A 23,234-nucleotide genomic window follows, 5' to 3' on the forward strand; every position below is an offset into this window, starting at 1 on the left:
AACTAATTATTCATGAATCTATATTTAATAACTTGAAAGGTATGCAGTTTGTTCGTATTTGTTCTGTCTTTAAATGCTAAATTTAATAGTCTGTTTTCCAAGACTGTTCAAGCAAATCATTTTATTTGATATTTTCTTTTTATTTCCTTCCTTTATTGTTTTTCCTTTTTGTTTGTTTCTTTGTTTACATGAAAAAGAAAGCTTGGCATTCCTTGGTAAATAAAGTCTGGATTAATAATATTATGCAGTTACTCTTTATAAGGTTACATCAACTTCTTTTGCATCTTACAGGCCTACATTATTGTTTTACTTTCTTTTTGAGATATTTGATATGATAACCGTAGCGTACACTGTAAAAAGGGATCAGTTGACTTTAAAAATGTGAGGAAACCCGTTGCCTTAAAATGAAGGAGGCCTACATAAACTTCATGCGTAACTGAAAAAAAAATTAAATGAGGTATGTAAACTTGACAATTCCACATAATATAATTTTTGCAATTACGCATGAAGTTTATTTACTTAATCATTTTAAGACAACGGGTTTCCTCACATTTGAAAAATTAAGTCAATTGATCACTTTTTACAGTGTATTTTAAACATGGTAGTGGATTTCCTCCCCTGTAGGGGGCAGTAAAAGCCGTGATTGTTTTTTCATACGTCTGCAAACTAAAATAGAAGAAGAAAGGGACAAATTCGTATACAACTGCATCGGCCAATGTTGAACTCTAAGCATAACTGAAGTTTATCCATGTAATTTGAATATTATCATTCGGGCACCTCACACCAGCGCCCATCAACAATCCTCTCTGACTGAAAGTTATTTGTGGAAGTTGGCTCTGGCATGAAACGTGACTTTGAATGGAAACTCCCTCTTTTTGGATTTGAGTTTTTCCACGCTTTGCGATTTTACAGACAGATGAGCGACGCCTATTAAGACAAGAACTTTTCATCAGAGTTGGATTTAAGATACATCGAGAATGCGTGACCGGACCAAAGAACTGGGCAATGTGAGTAAAAAAAGGGCAGTGCACTCAGGAAACCGGCTAACGAGCTAACGTGCTAACCCGCAGATGGTGTAACCTCTGCCACAACTGCGATTTATTAACCACTCACACATTCTCACGGGTGGCAGCCTGCTGCTATGTGACTGACTTTTAATGTGTCTTTATGCAGAGCGTTGAAAATATAAGTCAAATTTCACAAACTGGAAGCTAACAACCTCCTCCTGCACTGCGCTCTAGTCTTGCAATGTTTTAGGTGGAGTGTGACTTTATTTAGCCTACATACACACTAGCTGCGATGAATGTTTGCAGTTGATTAAGTTATTTCCCCCCCACCCCAGCAAATTCAAGATGGCACCCATTCTCAATTATTATTTAACACTGTTATTATGCAACACTATTTAACACAAGAAAATATGATCATATATCACCGATTTTATCATCACTACATTGGTTACCTATAAAGCTCCGTATTAATTATAAGATATTGCTACTGACTTATAAAGCCAAGCCCTAAACGGCTTAGCTCCAGTCTATTTAACGGATCTTCTATCGCCCTATAATCCATCGCGCTCTTTAAGATCACTAAATTCAAGGCTTTTGGTCATACCTAGGATATCCAGAACCACTAAAGGAGGGAGAGCATTTTCACATTTGGCTCCAAAACTCTGGAATAGTCTTTCTGATGCTGTTCGTTGCTCAGACTCGCTCTCCCAGTTTAAAACTAGATTAAAGTCGCATCTCTTCAGCCAGGCATTCATATAATCCTACAGTTCAAACTACAATCCGGCCTCTAGCTCATAAATGCCAGAGGAGAACTGGCCCCCGACTGAGCCTGGGTTCTCCCAAGGTTTTTTTTCTCCATTAGGTCACCTGATGGAGTTTTAGGACACCATTAGGTCACTTGATGGAGTTTTTCGGTTCCTTGCCACTGTTGCCTTTGGCTTGCTCAGTTGGGGATATTTTGGGGATATTTAATTTAATTTTATCAATCAATAAATTCCTCTTGAAACAAATTTTGTTATATTATTTTAATTTAATACTGTGAAGCTGCTTTGAAACAATCTGTATTGTGAAAAGCGCTATACAAATAAACTTGACTTGACTTGACTGTTCACCGATGGATTTGTCGGTGTACACCCTCGGGAAGAAAAGTTTAATATCACATCCGTTAGTTAGAACCCTGTTTCTTATCATAACACTGAACTATGTGCTCTTAAATGTGTCTGATATACACACACACATACATATACATACATATATATATATATACACACACACACACACACACACATATACAAATAACAATCTTTAATGTATCTCACTAGACTGCTGGTGATGCCTCGGACGAAGATGAAGAAATCTCTCTTATGATAAAGCCTGGATCTGGGAGCTCAGCGAATGAAGAGAAAGAAAATGAGGCTTTCTTCAAAAAGGTTCATTTTTGGTCATTGTAGCACATTTTATCTCTAATTGGAAGCATCACTCCAGCTTTCAATAGTAATATGCACATAAACTTTTTGGGAACTGTAGAGAAGAAGCTTATTGTGTCTACCTCCAAACTCTGTTAATCGATACTTGTGACTTTGTAACGTCAGTTATTCAGCGTAAATTACATTTTTGTTTTTTAAATTGTAGTCTGTATGGTTTGGGCTTACAAAGTTTCCTGAGCGAAACATAATTGTCACAATAATATCTTTTTTTTTTCTCTGTATAGGTTCAGGAGATTCGAGAGGGGCTTGAAACTATTAAGAAAAAGGTGTCGGAATTGGAGAACAAACAGAAAACAGTGTTAGGAGTTGCACTTCCTGAGGACAGTGAGTTGCTTAGCTTAGGGGATTTTTTATATTTCAACGAATTTCAATGAAATACAAATCATGGTTCTCCATGGAGTTTTTTCAGTTTAAGTTTCATCATACAACACAAAGTTCAGGCTAATAATAATAATAATTAAAAAAGATTTTTTAGGGAATAATACCAATTTGTTGTTGTTGTTTTTTTTTTAACGACGTTATGATTTTTAACCTTTTTATTTGTTTATGAATAAATAATTATACAATTAATTTTTACTCGACCATAGGTATGAAAAAGGAACTTCAGTCCCTCAGAGAAGACATCAAAGTCATGGCCAGCCAGATCCAAAGGAAGTTAAAAAGTGAGACTTATAAATAAACATAAGTGGTTGTTATTGAACTTTTTTCCGCCGGACCTAGTGGATGTGAAAAATTAAACAATACATTTACGTCACAGGCATCGAACCTAAGAAAGCTGAAGGTGATGACAAATATATTCCAATAAACGTAAGAATGCGGCGAACTCAGGTAAGTTACTTTTAATCTATATTACATAGGCCTATGTATTTTATTTATTATATGTAAACTGTTGTTTCGGCACAGATTAATCTGCTCCTCCTTTTTTCTTTTGAAAGCATGGTGTTCTGTCCCGTGAATTTCTGGAATTGATGGGTCACTGTAATGCAATTCAATCCCAATACAGAGACCGAAATGTGGAGAGGATACAAAGACAACTCAAAATCAGTGTGTGCCTTTTCTGTCATGTTTTATTCCATTGATAATACTAGCGGTCTCACACAGGTCTCTCATAATATAGTCATTTTAAATGTGCACTGAGTAATTTTTTTCCCCCCTTATTTAAAAGTTTTCTTTTGTGTAATCCACAATGCTCTGTGTTAGTATAAGACCAAGACTTCTGCCATATCAGTGCAACATAAAACAAAAAAATTGTTTGCTACTGATGCTTTCATATGAATTATTCCTGCTAAATAAATAAAACTAATGTGAATGTGGTTTCCCTTACAGCTGGTAACAATGTCACAGATGAGGAGCTGGAATCAATGCTTGAGAGTGGACAAACAGACGTTTTCACGCAAAATGTGAGTGTGTTGTTTTGTGTAGTGTGCACATATTGATGTGAATGATATGTGTGAGTCTTGCATTTTGCTTATTCATTGCACTGCATTGCATTCATGGCTTAATTTTCTACAATTACCTGAAGAAAACAGTCCACAGCAGAGTGATATTATTTATTACAGTCTTCTTATTACTTAATGCCACATTTCAAGTCTTCTCTTTTGCTTTCTTTGGAATGGATGTTTAATTTGGGTAAGATCCTTTTAGGAACGTTCCTTATGAAATTCAATTTGATGTTATTTCTTGTTTTTGATGAAGTTGAGTAACCTTTAGTGATATTACCATTTATAATAAATAGGGAAATTTCAGTTGAAAGTATCTTGGTATGTTATTGTTTTTTTAAATTCCAGATTAAGGAAATCTGTGTTGTCAACATCATTAAAAGCATCATAGAAGTAAATGCCTCTCATTTTCAGTACCTGCTTTTTTTTAAATTTAGAATTCAACTTCCCTTTTAGACTTTTGATTACAGTAATTCTTGCCTTCCATCTTATATATTCAGTTTTCTAGAACCCTCCCTCCCCCTTTGAAGCATCATCACACCACAAAACATTTCACTATTCTGTCCTATATGTCACATGATCAGGGCCGGCCCTAGCATTTTGGGGGCCCTAAGCAGATTTTTTTAAAGGGGCCCCCCAACCTATGTTTTGACCTAACTGGCCCCCATCCCCTAACTTAAACATCCTACACTGACACCTTTTTCTACAATTTTATCAAATGATCTTACTCGCAGGTGTCAGAAAAAAAATGTTACTTTGTGTACAGAGAGAACCATGGTAACAGCTGTATTTCTGCTGTTGCATTAACGCCACCTACTGTCCAAGAGTGAATTTGCGTTTTATTTCAGCCTGTCTGTGTTTTTTTTTTTTTTTTAGATCAATGCTAAAATAAGACAGAATGTTTACACTATAAATACGCAATGTTGAAAAATATAACTGGTCAATGGAAAGGAGCTAATGTGCGTTATAAAAATGTAAACAATTCGGATGAGGTATCTAGAAGTTTTTTGAAGTGCCCACGATAACAATACCGCACATGTTCATTACTGTAATATAGATGAGACTTGTTGTTACATTGGCACAGACACTTGATACATTAACACATGCGACTGACACAAGCAAACTTTATCAAAGTTATTATTTCCAAGCATTACTGTCTGAACCCCTGGCATGGGGCCCCCTGGTGGCCACGGGGGCCTCATGCAACCACTTATTAGGTAGCAACCGCTTATTAGGTAGCACTAGAGGCCCTGTCCCAAATGGCACCCTAAGCACTCGCGGTCTTCATCTGAGTCAGCACTTTCGTGACGTATGCCAAAAGTGTGCATCGAGGGTGCATATCGACCGCAAAGGGGGCGCTCGCGAGTACCCTCCTGACATCTACAATGATAAATCGGACACCCTACGGTCTCATGGAGTCCACAAGACTGAAAGTGCATATGAAGTGTGCCATTTGGGACAGGGCCACATGATGTGTGATCATGTGAAAAATCCTGTTTTACCACACAAGCCATGTTAAGGGCTCTTAAAGGGATGGCTCGGAGTAAAATCAACCTAGGGTCCTTTGCACCATGACCTCGAGCCCATTTGGCTCGAGGTCATGGTGCAAAGGACCCTCGGTGGATTTTACCCCGAACCATCCCTTTAACCCTGGTGTAAAATCAAATCTTTCTGGCAGATTTTGAACGATGCTAAAGCTACCAGGCAGGCTCTGAACGAGATTGAGTCGAGGCATGATGAGATCATCAAACTGGAGAGAAGCATCAAAGAACTACATGATATGTTTCAGTACCTTGCAATGGAGGTGGAAGCACAGGTGAGATCAACACACTGGTTATATTTAGTACATTCCATAGATGTCTAGCAAATAAAAAATATCATGTCCTATCAATTTAATAACAGTGATGTTTAATAAATGCCTGGTTTTTGCCCATATTTTTACTTTAAATCTGTTTTTTAAGTGAAATGAACTTGTTTTTTCCCAGGGTGAGATGGTGGACCGCATTGAGGAGAACATTAAGAGTTCCCATAACTATGTGGAAAAGGCCGTTGCGGAGACGGGCGCTGCTGTAAAAACTTCAAAAAAAGTGCGAAAGGTGAGTCAATGATTTATGATTTATTTATTTATTTATTGGCATGACAAAATTAAATCATTGGCAAGTGATCATATTGGCTTTTTTTTCTTCACAGAAAAAGATAGCGATTGCAGTATGCGTTGCTATTTTAGTTATTATAATAGTTATTATCCTGGCTGTCCAGTTCAGCTGAGGTGAGTCCCATCCTTATTCAGGTGAAAGGTGTCTGTTATAGCCAAATGTCTTAAACCTCTGTTTTTACTATTCATATTTATTTGATTTAAATCATTTCTTTTTTTTTTTTTTCTTACAGTGTTTTCCTTTATTAGACTTCTTCGCCCACCAAGCACTGGGTTTTTCTTCCTAAACTTCTTCCTGAAGTCCCCAATGCAAACATGGCCATGCTTACACATGACCATTATTGGTGTCCCAACTCTAGCTACATGTATTTACATTTTAAAGAGTTAATTTGTTGTTTTAGCTGCTTTGACCTACAAAGGACTTGATTTCAGACTCCTGAAAATGTGTCAGTGGCACCACTTAGTTATAAAAAGTTAAATGGTAAAAACTGTTTGAATTAACTGATTACTGTATTGACTGGATTTCCAAGATGGTGGACTTCATTTGCAGAAACCAACACTTAAACATGGTCATATAAGGTAGATTAAGAAAAAATGCTAATGAGATTCCTAATATATAACACTTCCATTTGGAGACAAGCTCAAGAACTCTGAGTGATGGGCTATTTGTCTTTGCCCTACTATGTTTATAAGATTTCTTTTGCATTATCTGTTGTGATTTATCCTTCTGTTATTTCAAGCTTAACATTTGCTGAAAATAGTATTTGAGGTCATCTGTATATAAATATGTGTAACTCATTTTATACTCTACTTTGCATCATAGTAACGACCTTTCAAAATATTTCTTCTCTTGCTCTCACAATGACATGTTGCATACATGTGTATATTTTAACACATTTGCGCTCAGAAATTAATATGTACAGTTACTTGTATAGTGCCTCAACCTTGGTGCCTTTTCTTGAGCATTAACTTGGTGAGTGCCCACTGTGTGGCACTGTAAATGTCAAGATCACCAAGAGTGCTTATCTGGTTTCACTGTGCAGCCTCTGGACTTACTGCCACACATTTCATTCATTACGGTGTAAAATTGTAATTTTTAAATAAACTACATGTATATTTTATTGTTTTGTCGTGGGTTTTTTCTTATTTCCTTGTCTTTTAAATGATTGTTAGATTTTAGCGCATTATTTACTGTTTGAGTACAACTGATTGACATTAGTCGGCTTTCTTTTTTTGGGGGGGGCACAGTTGGTTCGTCACACGCAAATAGTCTTGTGGCAACCTAACATCATTCTTTAACTGTTAATATCTTACAGACTAAAATGCATGTTTGAGCTGTTTTAACTGAAAGCAACTTGCACTGACATATTTTAAAATATGTCAGTGTCATTGTTTTGTCTCAAGATTCACACCAGTAATGTTTTTTTTCTAGGGCACAAAACTTTTCTTAGTTTTTTTTCCAACTTAAATGTCCTAATTGAACTAAGACCTAATCCTGGCTCAATCTTAAACCCTGTCTCTGAAACTGGCTACTTACTATAGGGTTTGGTCTAAGGGTTAGTTGCATGTAATTATGCATAATTTAAGAATAATATGTAAGAATGGCACTGTAAAATAAAGTGTTACCAATTTTTATGTATAAATCTATTTTTGTTTATAAAAGCCCTCGAGCTGCCCATCAGTCTTCTCTGCAGGAAGTCACTTTGTGAATACTGATTTTTATTGATAAACCGTTGAAATGTTTATATCTAATAAAATAATTCATACTTTAAAGCCTATATTAGGCTGGTAAGTCCCCCTCATAATTCATACACTGGATGACACACACAGGAATCCCCATTACACTAGTGCCCGACCTGTCCGTAGAACTACACCTCCCAGATTGTGTTTACTCTCTGCTCCCATTTATAGCAACAGCCTTGTATCGCACTGCCTGTTCAACACGTTCTGTACTGCGGCACAACGAGGTTCAGGTAACATTTTGTTTATGGTAGTTGTTTATTGTGAAAATATTACCAAATTACATGGGTGAACACGTCCAAGCTTGGGTTTACCAAGTGACTGATGCTGATATTTGAAGTATAAAAAGTTTTTATTTCAAGATAACAAGCTGTAGCTGCTATCGTGTTTACATAAACGCTTTTTGTCTTTATATTTTTACTTATTTACCGAGCAAAGTTGTGTTTTCAGTCGATGTTGTATCACTTTTGTTTTGTCAGCTACGCCCGTGACATTTATAAATGAAAGTGAAAGGACGTCACTCAAAGGCAAAATATAACCACACTGGCTTTAAATTATTACATTGTTTAATTGAATACATTTTTAGCTAACTGTGTGATTTGTATGTACATTTCTGAAATACATAACTTAGACAGTTACCTCTGATAGATCACTCTAAAATAAATTGCAATGTGGACTCATTTTTGTTTTTGTTGATGCATTTTCTGTAAAGCTGCTTTGATAAGTTACTTGTGAAAAGCACTATACAAAAAAATGTGAATTGAATTGAATTGAATTGACTTGAATTTTGACTAAACTAATCTTTTGACGAATTGAAAGGTGACCGCGTGTCCCCCATAAATCCAGAGATGAACGACGGAACGGAGGAAGAGACGGTTCCCTTAGTAATGGAGACCTCGTCATACTCGCAGGTAGTTTTCAACGATGTTCCTCCATCATATTCGCCAAACACCGCGGTTTTGTGCCGATACACCGTCACCGGAGATCTGCAGCCAAACCCGAGGGACTGGATCGGTATCTACAAGGTGAGTAATTAATAACATGAACTCATGTACGGTTTACTGACGGCTGTTTCCTGGTTGCCTATTTTTATTATTATTATTATCACACTTTTTGCATTTTATAATGCATTCAAAGATGTTGAATTGAAATCTGTGAAATTGTTCAGGTTGGCTGGAATTCGACACAGCAGTATTATAGCTATGTATGGGTGGAACCTAGCCTGGACCATATCGGACCTGAACCGATTGTGCATCAAGTGTTTTTCAAAGGTAGGAATTCATCCTGTTAGCTCCAAAGGGACCTCAACACTGCAAATTGTATATTACTATTTTGTTTATCATAACTTTCCAGTTTGTTCCATCCATAACTTTTTTTAAAGCGTAAAAACGTAGGTTGGTCTAAACTGACTGCCCCATGACTTTTTTTGAGATACTTTCTCCAACATACTAGATCTTAAGAAACTGTTTTAACATAATGGCTATGTTCATGCAACTGGTCCCTGGTGTAATGACTGTGCATCAATGCCATGGATGTGACGTTGTGCTGCTATTTTAGTAAAAGCAGAACCACTAACTTGAGTGGTCCACATCTATTCATCCTGCTACTCAGGGGTCCTAAATCAAGGAACCTTGTGATGTGTCAAGTGTCTCAAGAATTTGGTTTGCTGCCATGCACCACTTTCTTGGCAGTTAATTAAGTGTGGAGCAATGAGTGAGGGTTACTTGAGCATGGCAGGGTAGTTTTTTTCATATCAAAAACATATTTAATTTATCTTGCTCTCGAGTGGTACGGTAGATTAAACTTTGGACTATAGGGATTATAGTAAGGGACCATCCCTTACTATAGGGATGCACTCATAAACAATAAATTAATATAAAATTATATACTATTTGTCTAAATAAATTAAAAATATAATACTAATACATATATATATATATATATATATATATATATATATATACACCAAAAACAAATGTATATATACAGGGTTTTTCCTGGCTCAAAATGAGGCGGAGGTGGTAAAATCCTAATAATGTAATAATAAGGTAATAAAAATTGTATTTTTCGTAAATCATAATATAGCCTAATGTGTTTTCCCACATTATTTTTGTGGGTGGAGCTTGGTACCTCTAGGGGGGTCCGGGGGCATGCCCCCCCTGAAGAAAATTTTGTACATTTTAAAGATAAATTCATTAATCTGGTGCACTTTGAGTCACCCCAATCCACTGTTAAAAATAAATAATCCACCTGCAAACCGCCCATAATCTTTGATTTAGATATCTGCATCTGATCATCATATTACAATTATTCATATTCTCAGTGTTAAGCATGAATGCAAATGCATGAATTAGTCCTTGATGGTAACATATCACACTGAATTTGGCTAATTAAAAATGAATATTTATTTAAAATAAAAGTTCTCCTTTTGGCAAAATTACATTTCCTTAATAGCCTAAACAGAGGCTTTACTCCCTTTAACTTAAATTGTTTTCAAACCGTGATGTAATGAAACATTGACACTCAGAATAATTTTTTGTACCTTTTATAAAGGGCATTTTTTCCATAAATGTTTGCTCCATTTCTCATTTCAAATTCTTAAATTTGATCAATATATATTCAATTAAAATAATAAGACACTAGGCTGTTACCAATCAAATTAAATACTTTACATTTAAAAATTATAACTGTATTAAATGAGATTTTAAATATTTTTGAATATACAAAAAAGGAATGTTGAAAAGAATGATACTTTGAAACTAAACCGCCAGTAGGAGGCGGCAGGCGACCGTCTTAATGAGCGAGCCATTCAGTCATTAATTCAAACGATTCGTTCAAAAGTCTGATTTATTCAGAACGAGGCAGTTTATGAATAGGTAATTGAATCTTTGACTCAACCCATTCGTTCAAAACGCTGAATCATTCAGTAATGAAACACGGCTGAGTGTTGCTGTGAGATTCGCGACGGTTCTGCGGTGATCTTTGTTTGGAACTATTTTCGCTGCTGAAACAGAACAATAACAGTCATTGCGTCTAAAATGTAAGTGACTTAATTTTAACTATTTGTTTATTGAACTGTTATGAAATCAGTCTCGGTTTCAGTCTTGATGGCATTCTGGAAAACATCACTCAGGTCGTGTGTAGCCTAGGATATTGTTTCTTAACTCTGTTATAAATAACAGCGCGAGCCTCAACAGCGCAACTTTGTTACCGTCAGTAGCCTACTTACATTAAATGAAATAAAACAGAATCATCCTCACGTTTTCGGTGATTCCTTAGTTATTTTTTTATTTTTATATTAAAATTTGTTTTAATCAGGGCATTTGTCCAGATGGGCTACAATTCTCTCTCGCTTTTCCCTTCAAATAAAGAAAAAACACACGTGTCCCGGACACATTCTATGGTTCCGGACAAGCGTTATTGTCGAGTCCTGATATGTTTTCCTTGATTTGTTTTCCCTGAAGAGAATTACGTTGTTGAAAACGAAAGTAGAGTGACGCACGTTCATTGCGTTTCAGCGTGATGAGAGTTCCGTGTCTTTATTAAACTCAACACATTATATCTGTCATCCACCCTCAAATAATTGGAATGGAATGTTTTTTTATTAGGCTACTTGACCCGCGGACCGCGCAGCACTATACGGTTTGAGAATGGACACAAGCAGTAACCGCAACAGAACCGTCACGGTGGAAAAAGTGTATCTGACCATGACTGTCTGTCCGAGTTTTGTCGAGAGCCGGAGGCGGCACGAAATTTGACGAAGGCGGCCGCCTCATAATTCTCTATGCAGGAAAAACCCTGTATATATATATATATAAACCAAAAACAAATGTTTATATATATATATATATATATATATATATATATATATATATATATATATATTATATATATATAACAATAGTGGATTTAACATTCAAATTTAACTTCTAATGATAAAATGTAAGTTTTTAAAGTAACCTTCTCCTATTAAACACTTTAGTCAGTTCAAGAATAATTTATGCAATTTTATATTATTTATTTGATAGAATTATGAAGAGCAGTATCATGTCTATCCTTGTATTGTTCACCTGGTCGAGGTTGATATGGGATTTAGAAAGTAATTATTAATAAGTAATGCAATATTTTTCAAGAGAGTTATTTGTACAGTAATCTAATTACACTGTTGAAAATGTATTTAGTAGCTAGTAGTTAATTACTTTTTTAGAGTAACTTACCCAACACTATATGTGTGTGTGTGTGTGTGTACCACATACTAAATTCTGATGACGTTGAAACTCTATATGATAAAGATTTGTTTGTTCTCAGAGAGCTACCTGCCCAAGGATGATGGAGAGTTTTACCAGTTCTGCTATGTGGACAGCATCGGTTATGTCAAAGGAGCCAGCACCCCGTTCTGCTTTCAAAGCCCAGCAGAAACAAGCCTTGACTGCAGCTTGGAGAAGGACCTGTTAGTTATAACAACACAGGTACAACTTGGACACCATGTGGAGTTGAAGTTTCTAGTAGCTTTTCCTTTTTTCTAGCCACTAAAAGTTTAATACACTGGCTACAAAATCTGTTATTGAATGTCCTTGTGAGTAGGAGCAGGCAGAAAAGATGGAGAAAGAGAAAGAGGACTTTGTCAAAGAGATCGAGCACTTAAAAGAAACAAATAAGATCCTGAAAACTGAGTTGGACGAAAGACTGCATGAGCTCTGCCGTCTCAGGGTTAGTCAGATTCTCTTCCTTTTACAACACTTGTAAAATGTATGAACTTGTTATTTACAGTCTTTGTGCTACTCCCAATTGTACTGGATGTTTTTGTAATGAAGGTCAACTGACTGTCATAATGCCTCGCCATTTTAGACACTTGTCTTTGTGTAGTGGGGAATGTTGTACTACTTGTTGTCCTCCTAATCAATGTTTTTTGTTGTTGTTTTTTTTTTTTTACTATTATTTATATACTATCCTATAGCTTAGGATAGTATACCTTTACTATCCTATAATTTGTATTTTCAGTTTGTACTTTATTTTTTTTGTTTTAGTAAGTTTATTATGTGTCATTATGTCATTTTTATTAGTTTTTTAAATATATATTTCTGTGTAGTTTTATTATAATTTTATTTAATTCTTAGTTCTTTTTAGTTTTAGACTTACATTTATTTCAGTTAGTTGTCAAGGCAACATTTCTCTTTTTCATGAAAGTTTTTCATCTAATATTCATATTTTATTTAATTTAAATTCAGTTACCGAAAACTATTTTAATAGTTTTTGTGTTATATTTTGTTAACAAATATCAACACTGGTTCTACTGCATTGTTCTTGTACTGATGAAACACCACTGTATATCTGCAGTGGTGAATAAAGTGATCATAAATGTGCCTTTATACCAAACTGCAGAGCTCTCTAGATGATGTGAAGTCAAAGGATAAGCCGGAAACACCACTGCCAGATGTAGAGAGTTTTAACGCCACTGAAGAGGTAAAGATCAAGCTTACACCCAGTTGAAACATGTCTGTAATTTTACATCTGTAATTTGAATCTGTCTGATTGAGAATTGTACGAGATATGTATAACTTTTATCAAACAAAATTATTCACAGTCACTGAACGCTCTTAGTGAAAAGTATAAGAGAGCTGTTCAAAAGATCCACATGCTTAAGAGTGAAAAGGCTGAGTTACAGCAACAGGTTGAACTCCAGGATACCGAAAACCTCAGGTGAGTTTCCTTATTATGGAAATCTCTGTACCAACATATGTTTTTATATGCAAATGTATCCGGTCCTACTCGATCCGCTAGCGGGACTCGAACCGGGGTCTCCAGTAGGGGAGGCAAAAGCGCTAACAAGGACGCTAAAGACGTTTTATTTTCATCTGTCATTTTTCTCCAGGCTGAGTACCTTGCTGAAAGAAACAGACCAAAATTACAACAAAGTACAGGACCAGGCCAAGTTGTTACAGGTTTGCAAATGCTTTCTCATTATGTGTTCTTACCGTTAATGATAATTAAGAATACAATTATTTATTTCTGTAGTCATAATCCATGACAAGACACAAAAATACAAGATACAAAATAGAGAGAGAAATGGAAAGTAAACCAAATCATATTAATACAAAAAAAGGCAGAAACAAGTTGTGGCATAACTCAGAGTAAATAAATATTTTTGAGCAGGTCTTCGAGTTTACCAGTTGACTTCGATATGGCATTTATTTTATTTTAGGTGGATGTGCAAAGCAGCAGGAAAGACAATGAGAAATTGCTCATTGAAATACAGACCCTCAAGATGAGTAAGACTCTGGAGGACCGGAGAGCTGAAAACAAAGCATTACAAACATCCATGTTAGAGCAAGGAGCCCAAGAGAAAGAAGAAAACAAAGTGAGGCTCCAAGTTTGAAGCATCATGACTGCAAATCATTAGTCAGGAATAACTGTATCATCATGATGTAATCTCTTTGTGACCGGACACTCAGGTCCAGATTCAGGCTCTGCTTACTCAGCTGACAGAGGCCAGAGGCCTGCTTCGCAGTGAGGTGCAGAACTGCAAAGAAGTCAACAAGCGTGCAGAAGGAGCCGAGCAGGAATTGAAGGAAGTGAAAAAGAAGCTGGAGGAGATGACCTTGAAACAGGCTGAGGGCGAGAAAACCAATCAAATCCAGGTATTACACTGTGTCATGTTTTATTTTTACTTATGCATTTCACTTTAAACTTGAGTTTTTTTGTGAGTATCAATAAGTATTTCAATCCTGATTGAAGACAATTCTGTAATTACAGGCACAACTTCAGCAGGCACAAGAAAAAATTTACGAAATGGCAGAGACATCAAGATTAGACAGAGAGACGTTTGATAAAAGGAATGAGGTGATCTGTTTTGTTATGACACAGATTAAACATCACTGTTAGGTACATTACCGTTCAAAAGTTTGGGGTCGGTAATATTTTTTCATGTTTTTGAAAGTCTCTTATGCTCACCAAGGCTGCATTTATTTGATAAAAAACTGTAATATCATAAAATAATATAATGGAATTTAAAATAATGATATTAAATTTTTTTTTTTTTTTTAAATGTTATTCCTGTGATGGCAAAGCTGAATTTTCAAAGCTGAAAGATCATTGTCTTTGGTGTCACATGATCCTTCAGAAATCATTGTAATATGTGCTTATTTGGTGCTCAAGAAACTTATATCAGTGCTGAAATCAGTTGTGCTGCTTAAAGGTACATTATGTAACTTTTGGACCTCTAGTGGTTTGTAGAGTGTGTGTGTGTTCACTACACATTGCTCCTAATGTGTGTGCACTAACTTGGATGGGTTAAATGCAGAGGACAAATTCCGAGTTACCATACTTGGCCTTCGCGTCATGTCACAAGACACGCTCAAGTGATTTATATACGCAATTTCCCGCAAAAAACATCCTGACAGGGCTATAACAGGCTTACCATAGTGAATCAGGGTAAGACAAAAACATGTTTTGGAAGTAGGACTGATGTTGTATTCACTCATTACTTAAATTGTGTTCATTTTGAACAAATAGAAGTTACATAACATACCTTTAATATTTTTGTGGAAATTAGTCAAATTTCCCCCAGGATTCTTTGTGGAATAGAAAGTTCAAAAGAACAGCATTTATTTGAAATGTCATGTGTCCTTGCCAAATAAAAGTTGTACTGACCCCAAACTTTTGAACAGTAGTACATTTTAGGAACTTAATACAAAAGACATTATGGAGTTCAGAGCACTGAACTACATGCCAGTCAATTATTATTTAATAATTATTAAATAATTCTTATTTGATGTCTTTTTTTTTTTATCTCTAGGAACTGCAGGCAGAAGTAAATCAACTTCGTAGGTTGTTGTTTGACTACCAGGTTGCGTCTGTTGCCGCAATGTCTGATCAACTACCCAACCCTCAAAGCCCACCCACCTCTCATTACTATGAGAGCATCGATGATTTGACAGGTCGGTAAAATAACAGTTATCTTAAAAGTTGAAACATTCAGTTAGACTAAAATCTCTAAATTGTCTAAAAAATGTGTGTGTTAACCTGATAACCTATTATATTTGTACATTATAGCAAATCCTGCAGAAACAGAGATACAGGTAATTACTTATTTCTTATGAATACATATATTTCCAGAATGAATTTCCACAGAGTTCAAAATTATTGAATTGTTTGCATTTCCTGATGTGCAGATTAGGGTGTGCCAGCACTGTCAAGAGTGTTTTCCTGGCATCAGCGAGGAGGAATTGGAACAACACGAGCTGTCTCACAAAGTGTGTCCGTTCTGCACTCAGATCTTTGACGACTGGCAACAGCAGGAATTTGAAGATCATGTCTACAGTCATGAGGATTAGTCAGTTCGGATTTCTAGATCTGATATAATGTATTTAGGGAAGTATGGTGTCGCTTTTTAAAGTACTGAATGGTCCAGGATTTTCTAGATATGCATCACTTTCGTTATTAGCTATTAGAATGAAAATAGTTCTAAAATAGGGAAATTACATGTTTTTTTATAATTATTATTATCTATTAATAAATAGAATAGATAGAAGATACACAACAGACATAAAATAAAACTAGTACCATTTTCTTTTATTTACCAAAACGTTTTTTTCCCCCAAACTTTCCAGTGGTGAATCAGGTTTTAAAATAATAAACATATAAAATATATTAAGAGTTGTTGGGTTGTGAAAAGTGGATGATTTTATTATCAGTTTTTCCTCTCAAACAAGCTTGGGTCACACAACATTGTGACATTCTTTGACCTTCACCCTGATCTCCTCCTCCTTGCATGACAATATATTTACAAAATAGTGTCTTATTCTCAAGGTGTCATTTGGTTGGCCTCCTCAGGCGTAACGTCTTGCAAAAACAGTTCCGCGAACAGAGCTGGCAGCCAGTACTGTGGCTCCACTGCAGCTTGGGAGTCCAGCCACGCTAAGCCTTCTTTCAGCAGGTGATCCTGAAAACAGTGCAAAAGATATTAAAGAGGACCTATTATGCGTTTTTTTTTACATTTTCAAATTTCTTCAGTGAGTAATGTTGCTGTTTGAGCAAGAAAAAGTTCAGTAAAGTTGCAAAGCACAAAGGTTACGTTCACACTGCGAGCCTTAGTGCTCAATTCCGATTTATTGCTCAGATCCGATTTTTGTTTTGTTTAGCTGGTCACATTGTTGTTTTAAATGTGACCAGTATCGGATATCGGACCAGTGCGAACCGATCATGGTCCTGGACTGACCTGTATGCGCAAAAGAATGATAAAAAGATGTAGCGAAGCACGCTGTCATATGGAAGTCAACACAAAGGCTGAATCCGAAATCGCCCTCTATAGCCTCAAATAGGGCGTTCTTTGAGGAGACAGCCATTTGTAGTGGTGTCCAAAACCATCATGGATATCATCAAGTGCACTCATTCTATCACAATGCACTGCAATAATGAGTGTACAGCTGATGTATGCTCAACGGCTGTCCGAATTCGCTCACTCGTTTTCATTCACTCCTTCAGTGAACTGTATTAGTGGACTAACGTAGGGAATAGTGAATGAGGGTTTGGGGGCGATTTCGTATTCAGCCTTAATGATTACGTGTTTATTTATAGTTTGATCTGCCGTGGAAGCCAGCGAATTTATGTGCAGGCTATATATATATATAAAACAAAGATGAGGATATGAAAAAAGAGAGCAGTTTTTAAACATTTATGATACAACCCTCATGTTTTGCTGGTATTTGAGCTGTCACTTTCTTTTCTTTTCTGGAAACAAACTTTGTTGCATTTTCCGGTTATCTCTGTAAAGCTGCTTTGAAACTATCTGTATTTTACAAAGCGCTATATAAATAAATGTGACTTGACTGTAATACTTATGAGTTCTGACATCATTGTCTTGATAACATTAAGTATGTAAAATCTTTGATGTGACTCCCATGAGCATAGACAGGATTGTAACAAATGTTGATCTAGAGTGACGGTAAAAGTCGCATGAATTCTGATATGACTGTTCAGACTGAGGTCGCATTGCAAATCATCTTGAAAAGATTAGATTCCATGTGGCTTGTGCTGTTCACACTATCATTAGAAAAACAGATCTGAGTCACATGGAAGCAAAACATTTATTTGGGCCACATTTACCTGCAGTCTGAACGCAACCAAAGTCCACTCCAAAGGGAGTTATTCTCTATATCAGTAAGCTCTGTTTGAGAGAGAGGCTTTATAAGACAAAACTAAACAGACAGACTGGGAAGAGAGCTTCTCCAACAATGTAAAACTAGTGGGGTTTTTTTTAACATTCAAGCATGAAAACCTATTCAAGTAGACCCCAAAATCAAGATTTTGCAAAAGGGCAAAATAGGTCCTCTTTAATTTGTGATATAAAAGCATTCAGATTGGTGTTTTGTTTTTCCTGCATACTTACAAGAACGTGACAGGCCCGCTCTCTCTCCCACTTGAGGCTGTCTCTGATCTCGCTCACTGTCACATAGCCCTTTTTCTGTAAAACAAGGCCAATGATCAGATCTGACATCACAGAAGTGTAAAGGCCTCAGACTTTGTGTCTAGTATTGATTACCTCTGCTAGCTGAAGGACAACAGTGTGATCCATGTTGAGCTCTGCTGGGACCGACTGGACTAGATAAGAACCTCCAACGGGAATCATCCCGAAGCCATTTCCCATGGCCTTGAGCTTCTTGATGGCCCGCACCAAGTCATCCCTGAGTGACGAGATTAATGGGTGGTGAGAGAGTTCATGTGTTCAGAATAGATAGAGAACAGTTCAATCAAAAACACTCACTGGCTCACATCTTGAGCAAACTTCCCTCTTCCTTTCAAGACACGGTGGTGAAGTTCCTCCAATGTGATCAGAGATGCACCAATAAAGTAATTTATTGATTAATACTTACAATTATTTTGATTGAAAGTGAAAAGTTTTAGAGAGTTGTACTGGGCAGTTAGATGGTCATTACTGCAAAACAAACCAGGTGACAAGGTGATCAGGTCTTGTATGCTGTTTTAGAGAGTGTCTAGGAACATGTCAACATCATTTAGAAATAACTGACTTCTAAATGCCACGATTGACCAATCAGAATCAAGTAGTCCAGACAGTTGAATAATCATAATAGAGCATTTGTTTTGCCACACATATGCAATATCTCTAAGGCACAACATACTACCATCAAAATAAGCCTGTTTAATTGATAATATGCAATACAATAACTGCATTACCACTTTAACACAATGAAATGACAAAACTTACCACCATTTCTGTGTTTTAAAGCTAAACAAACTTCAATGATCTGTACACCAAGCTCATAGTAGAAATCTCCAACTCCAAGCATCTCAGACCAAAATCCTTTTCCGGCAGCACAAAAAAAAAGAATAAAGTTCATGAGGTCATATAACTTCTTTCACTGAAATTCTAATTATTTATCATTATACTTACAATAACATATTATTTATATTACAACTATACTGTATATCATTTATATATAGTATAATTATAAATTATCATTAATATATGAATGAGTATAAATCATAAAAAAGTCAATTAATTTACAATAATTTATATAATTATACTTAGAATTTATAAAGTAAATGATTCAAATTTCATATGAGCACACTGTATAGACTACACTTTAATATTACAGTAAATAATAAGATTACATATAAAGGGAAACATTTACGATAAATACATACATGCAAGTGGATCAACCCCTATGGTGGCACACATCTCTTGGAACTGAACCCTGAATTGAGAGTTTTTACGGATTTCTTGTTTATGCTTGCTGGCAAACTCCTCCAAATGGGTCTTAAAGGTTTCCAATTGTTTTGACATCTACAGGGACAACACATAGATTCTGATATCGTTGTTTCACATCTGTAAAGCTTGCTTTCATTCATCCATGTCGTGCTCATCGCACGGTATTATTTTCCTGTTCTAACAACTATAGTAATTGACTTCCTATTCAGCTGAACAGCTCACGAGCTACATAGTAACAAATCGAGACAGAATCAGAATCAGAAAGAGCTTTATTGCCAAGTTTACTTGCACCCACAAGGAATTTTTCTTGGTACTGAAGCTTCCAGTGCACATATACAAATACAAATACAACAAGAAACATAGTAATACAAATTCTAAGAATAAAATATATATATATATATTTAAAAAAAATAGTATAAAAGTAAAAAAGTAGGGTCACAGTTGGGTTTAGTCCGAATAAACATTTACAGATTATGAACATATTTACAGGAGGAATAATCAGGCGAACTAAAATAGATATATTACAATAAAACAAACTAATAGTGTTGTTGTTCTCTGCCAATTATACTCTTTATCTACAAAGTTTCCAACAGTCCGGAAAGAAGACATCATTCTGTACACGAGTTAGGGCTCGTCGTCACTAATGTTTTGGTGAATGTGCCGATAACGACACCCATAGGACTGGAGAGCAACTGACGAAACAATGTTACTTGGTCAAGTTAAGATTCGGTGGGATCATTATTCACATGAAAACATTTTCTTCGCACTTAAAATGTAACGTTACTTTCTGCAGTTTAGAACATAAAGCGGAATTATTACAAACAATCCTCGCTGTCATTAATCAAAATGTAGCGCTTCATTGGAAAAATAATCCTCAACAGGGCATATCATAGACTGATATTTCCATAAATGTGATTTTTAAAACAAAACCCCATTATACGCACATGTCTACACAAAACTTGCACGTGTGTCTAATATTTCATCAAATTTAGTAAATTCAATATTCAACATAGGCCTAGGCTTCATCAAACGTGTGCAAAAGAGCAGATTCAAATGAAGGATTTTGGCCGTAATAGGTGGTTTGCAGTCACGTGATTGTGATGACGCGCGAAATTAGAACTCCGTTATGACGCAAACACTCTATGACGTCATAGAGGCTGCGCGTCATAGAGGCCGCCCCATGTGCAAGTTGAGCATCAGTCTGTTGAGTTAAGCAGGAAAACACAGCGATTAGCACTATTATCAGAATGTTTATTTACTAGTTCAAATCGGATTTTTGGATATTTTATCAATCTATTGCAGAAGTATCATTGCAGACATATCAGAGAATTGATTTTTGCTAGTGATATTGGATTTTTGGATAAGTGCCTAATTGTAAATCCATTGTGATTGATTGCGATCCATTGTGAAAATGACATTTCTGAGCAAACTTTTTGGGCGCTTAAGCTTCTTCTTGCCAAGGCACCACTTGTCAAGACAGTGCAGTGATGGCAACCTAGGATGTAGCAGCATTCAGGAGGAGCCCATCCAGAGATCTCCAGAAGATACAGACATGGAGGAAGAGATGGACTATGAGGACTCTCTTGTTGAGCTGAACATATTGCTAGATTTCTCCAGTGCAGCAGAACCACTGATGATTCCATTGGAGGAGCCTGAATCCCAAACTCCACATGTTAGAGTGGACAAATTTCCACATTCCTGCACAGTGGCAAAGCCATTGCTGATCCAGGTGGCACAGCAACACCCTCTACCAGATGAGGTGGAAACATGGACATCTTTCTCCACTGCGGCAGAACCATTGATGGCTGAAAAGGAAACTCCCCCTGATGAGGTCAATAAATCGCCATGTTCCTCCACTAAAGGGGTAGAAATTCTGATGGTTCAAGAGGCACATGCTGAGGAGAAAATACTGCCATCTTTCTCCACTGTGGCAGAACCATTGATGGCTGAAAAGGAAACTCCCCCCGATGAGGTGAATAAATCGCCATGTTCCTCCACTAAAGGGGTACACATTCTGATGATTCAAGAGGCACATGCTGAGGAGGAAATACTGCCATCTTTCTCCACTGTGGCAGAACCACTGATGGTTCAGATAGCAGCTGAGGTGGAGCAAGAGTGTCCACCTGAAAGGAGAGTGAGGAGGAGGACAAAGAAGGAGAGACAGAAATGCTCTTTAACTAACGTTATAAAACTTCCAGGTGCAACTCCACCAGCAAAGCCAAAAGATGCTTGGATGGATGTCAGTCCTGCACAAGATACCAAGGCTGAGAAAGAGACAATAAAAAGAGAGAGAGAGATTGAAGAAAAAACTCCCGTAATGGATGACGAAATGAGGTGTATAGAAATAGAGGAGGTGGATCTGAGACAAGAAAGGAGAATGAAAAAGGAGAGAAAGACTGAATATGCTACTCCACCACCAGCAAAAGCAAAGCTTGCTTGGATGGAGATGGATGGAGACAGTGCAAAAGTCAAAATCAGCCAGAAGTCCAGCAGAATGAAGAAGGGACTTTTTCTCATTTATAACCTGGCAGAGAAAAAGGTCACTGCAGAGATAGAGAAGAAGACGATCAGAAAAGAGGAGAAAAGACAAAGGCAGTTACTGCACGAAAGATACCTCAATGATCCATCCATGAAACACCTGCTCATCAACAAACACAACAGGCTGAGCAAGTCATAGCTGTGGTCTGACCATAGACAGTATATAAACTGGACACAGTGACCCCATTGGATTCAACGGAGACAAGTGAAGTCAATTAGAAGCACTAACTTCCTGATGGTCGAGCGTACTTATCGTGCATATACATGTACTTTTCCTCTCACATACACATATGAAACCAAATTCATTCACATACTATAATGAAATGCTCACACACATACAAGTGAAATGCTTTTACAAACACAACCGAAACGCTCTCATACATACAACTGAAAATATTACGCTCACACACACAACTGAAACGCTCACACACACACAACTGAAATGCTCTCATACATACATACAACTGAAAATATTACACTCACACACACACAACTGAAACACTCACACACACACAACTGAAATGCTCTCATACATACAACTGAAAATATTACGCTCACACACGCAACTGAAACGCTCACACACACACAACTGAAATGCTCTCATACATACAACTGAAAATATTACGCTCACACACACAACTGAAATGCTCTCACACACACAACTGAAATGCTTGCATTCAACATACTGAAATGCTTTTCAGTTGTGTGAGTGAGAGCGTTTCAGTTGTGTTTGTAAAAGCATTTCACTTGTATGTGTGTGAGCATTTCACTTGTGTTTGTAAAAGCATTTCACTTGTATGTATGAGAGCATTTCAGTTAGTGTGTGTGAGTGTTTCAGTTGTGTGTGTGTGTGAGCGTAATATTTTCAGGTGTATGTATGAGAGCGTTTCAGTTGTGTGTGTGTGAGCGTTTCAGTTGTGTGTGTGAGCGTAATATTTTCAGTTGTATGTATGAGAGCGTTTCAGTTGTGTGTGTGTGTGAGCGTTTCAGTTGTGTGTGTGAGCGTAATATTTTCAGTTGTATGTATGAGAGCGTTTCAGTTGTGTTTGTAAAAGCATTTCACTTGTATGTGTGTGAGCATTTCATTATAGTATATGAATGAATTTGGTTTCATATGTGTATGTGAGAGGAAAAGTACAT

The 23,234-nt window shown here is 36.6% G+C and overlaps 3 protein-coding genes across 4 annotated transcripts; 2 read left to right on the plus strand and 1 right to left on the minus strand.

Moving 5' to 3' along the window:
* The first annotated feature begins 690 nt into the window (after positions 1 to 690).
* On the plus strand, positions 691 to 7,209 carry stx4 (syntaxin 4). Its single transcript, XM_082151071.1, has 11 exons — positions 691 to 1,007; positions 2,330 to 2,437; positions 2,719 to 2,818; positions 3,082 to 3,156; positions 3,252 to 3,322; positions 3,430 to 3,538; positions 3,821 to 3,894; positions 5,612 to 5,749; positions 5,919 to 6,029; positions 6,124 to 6,202; positions 6,322 to 7,209. Exons 1-10 carry the CDS (start codon positions 978 to 980, stop codon positions 6,199 to 6,201), a joined length of 894 nt encoding a protein of 297 aa, XP_082007197.1. The 5' UTR covers positions 691 to 977; the 3' UTR covers position 6,202; positions 6,322 to 7,209.
* A 695-nt stretch (positions 7,210 to 7,904) lies between these two features.
* On the plus strand, positions 7,905 to 16,367 carry calcoco2 (calcium binding and coiled-coil domain 2). 2 transcript variants are annotated; one of them, XM_082151062.1, is made up of 14 exons: positions 7,905 to 8,061; positions 8,648 to 8,853; positions 8,997 to 9,099; positions 12,137 to 12,297; positions 12,413 to 12,538; positions 13,211 to 13,291; positions 13,413 to 13,528; positions 13,701 to 13,770; positions 14,031 to 14,186; positions 14,281 to 14,466; positions 14,582 to 14,668; positions 15,624 to 15,765; positions 15,881 to 15,906; positions 16,000 to 16,367. In XM_082151062.1, exons 2-14 carry the CDS (start codon positions 8,677 to 8,679, stop codon positions 16,159 to 16,161), a joined length of 1,593 nt encoding a protein of 530 aa, XP_082007188.1. In that variant the 5' UTR covers positions 7,905 to 8,061; positions 8,648 to 8,676; the 3' UTR covers positions 16,162 to 16,367. The 2 variants fall into 2 exon arrangements, with proteins under 2 accessions (XP_082007188.1, XP_082007189.1); XM_082151063.1 differs by having other exon boundaries at positions 7,930 to 8,055.
* A 63-nt stretch (positions 16,368 to 16,430) lies between these two features.
* Positions 16,431 to 18,999, minus strand: snf8 (SNF8 subunit of ESCRT-II). The gene is made up of 4 exons (XM_082151077.1): positions 18,591 to 18,999; positions 18,369 to 18,510; positions 18,216 to 18,290; positions 16,431 to 16,769 (listed from the first exon to the last, which is right to left on the minus strand). The coding sequence occupies exons 2-4, from the start codon at positions 18,471 to 18,473 to the stop codon at positions 16,632 to 16,634; spliced, it is 318 nt and encodes a 105-aa protein (XP_082007203.1). The 5' UTR covers positions 18,474 to 18,510; positions 18,591 to 18,999; the 3' UTR covers positions 16,431 to 16,631.
* Positions 19,000 to 23,234: the final 4,235 nt, after the last annotated feature.

The sequence above is a fragment of the Leuciscus leuciscus genome (assembly GCF_965113295.1).
Source record: "Leuciscus leuciscus genome assembly, chromosome: 21".
Classification (NCBI taxonomy): Eukaryota; Metazoa; Chordata; class Actinopteri; order Cypriniformes; family Leuciscidae; genus Leuciscus; species Leuciscus leuciscus.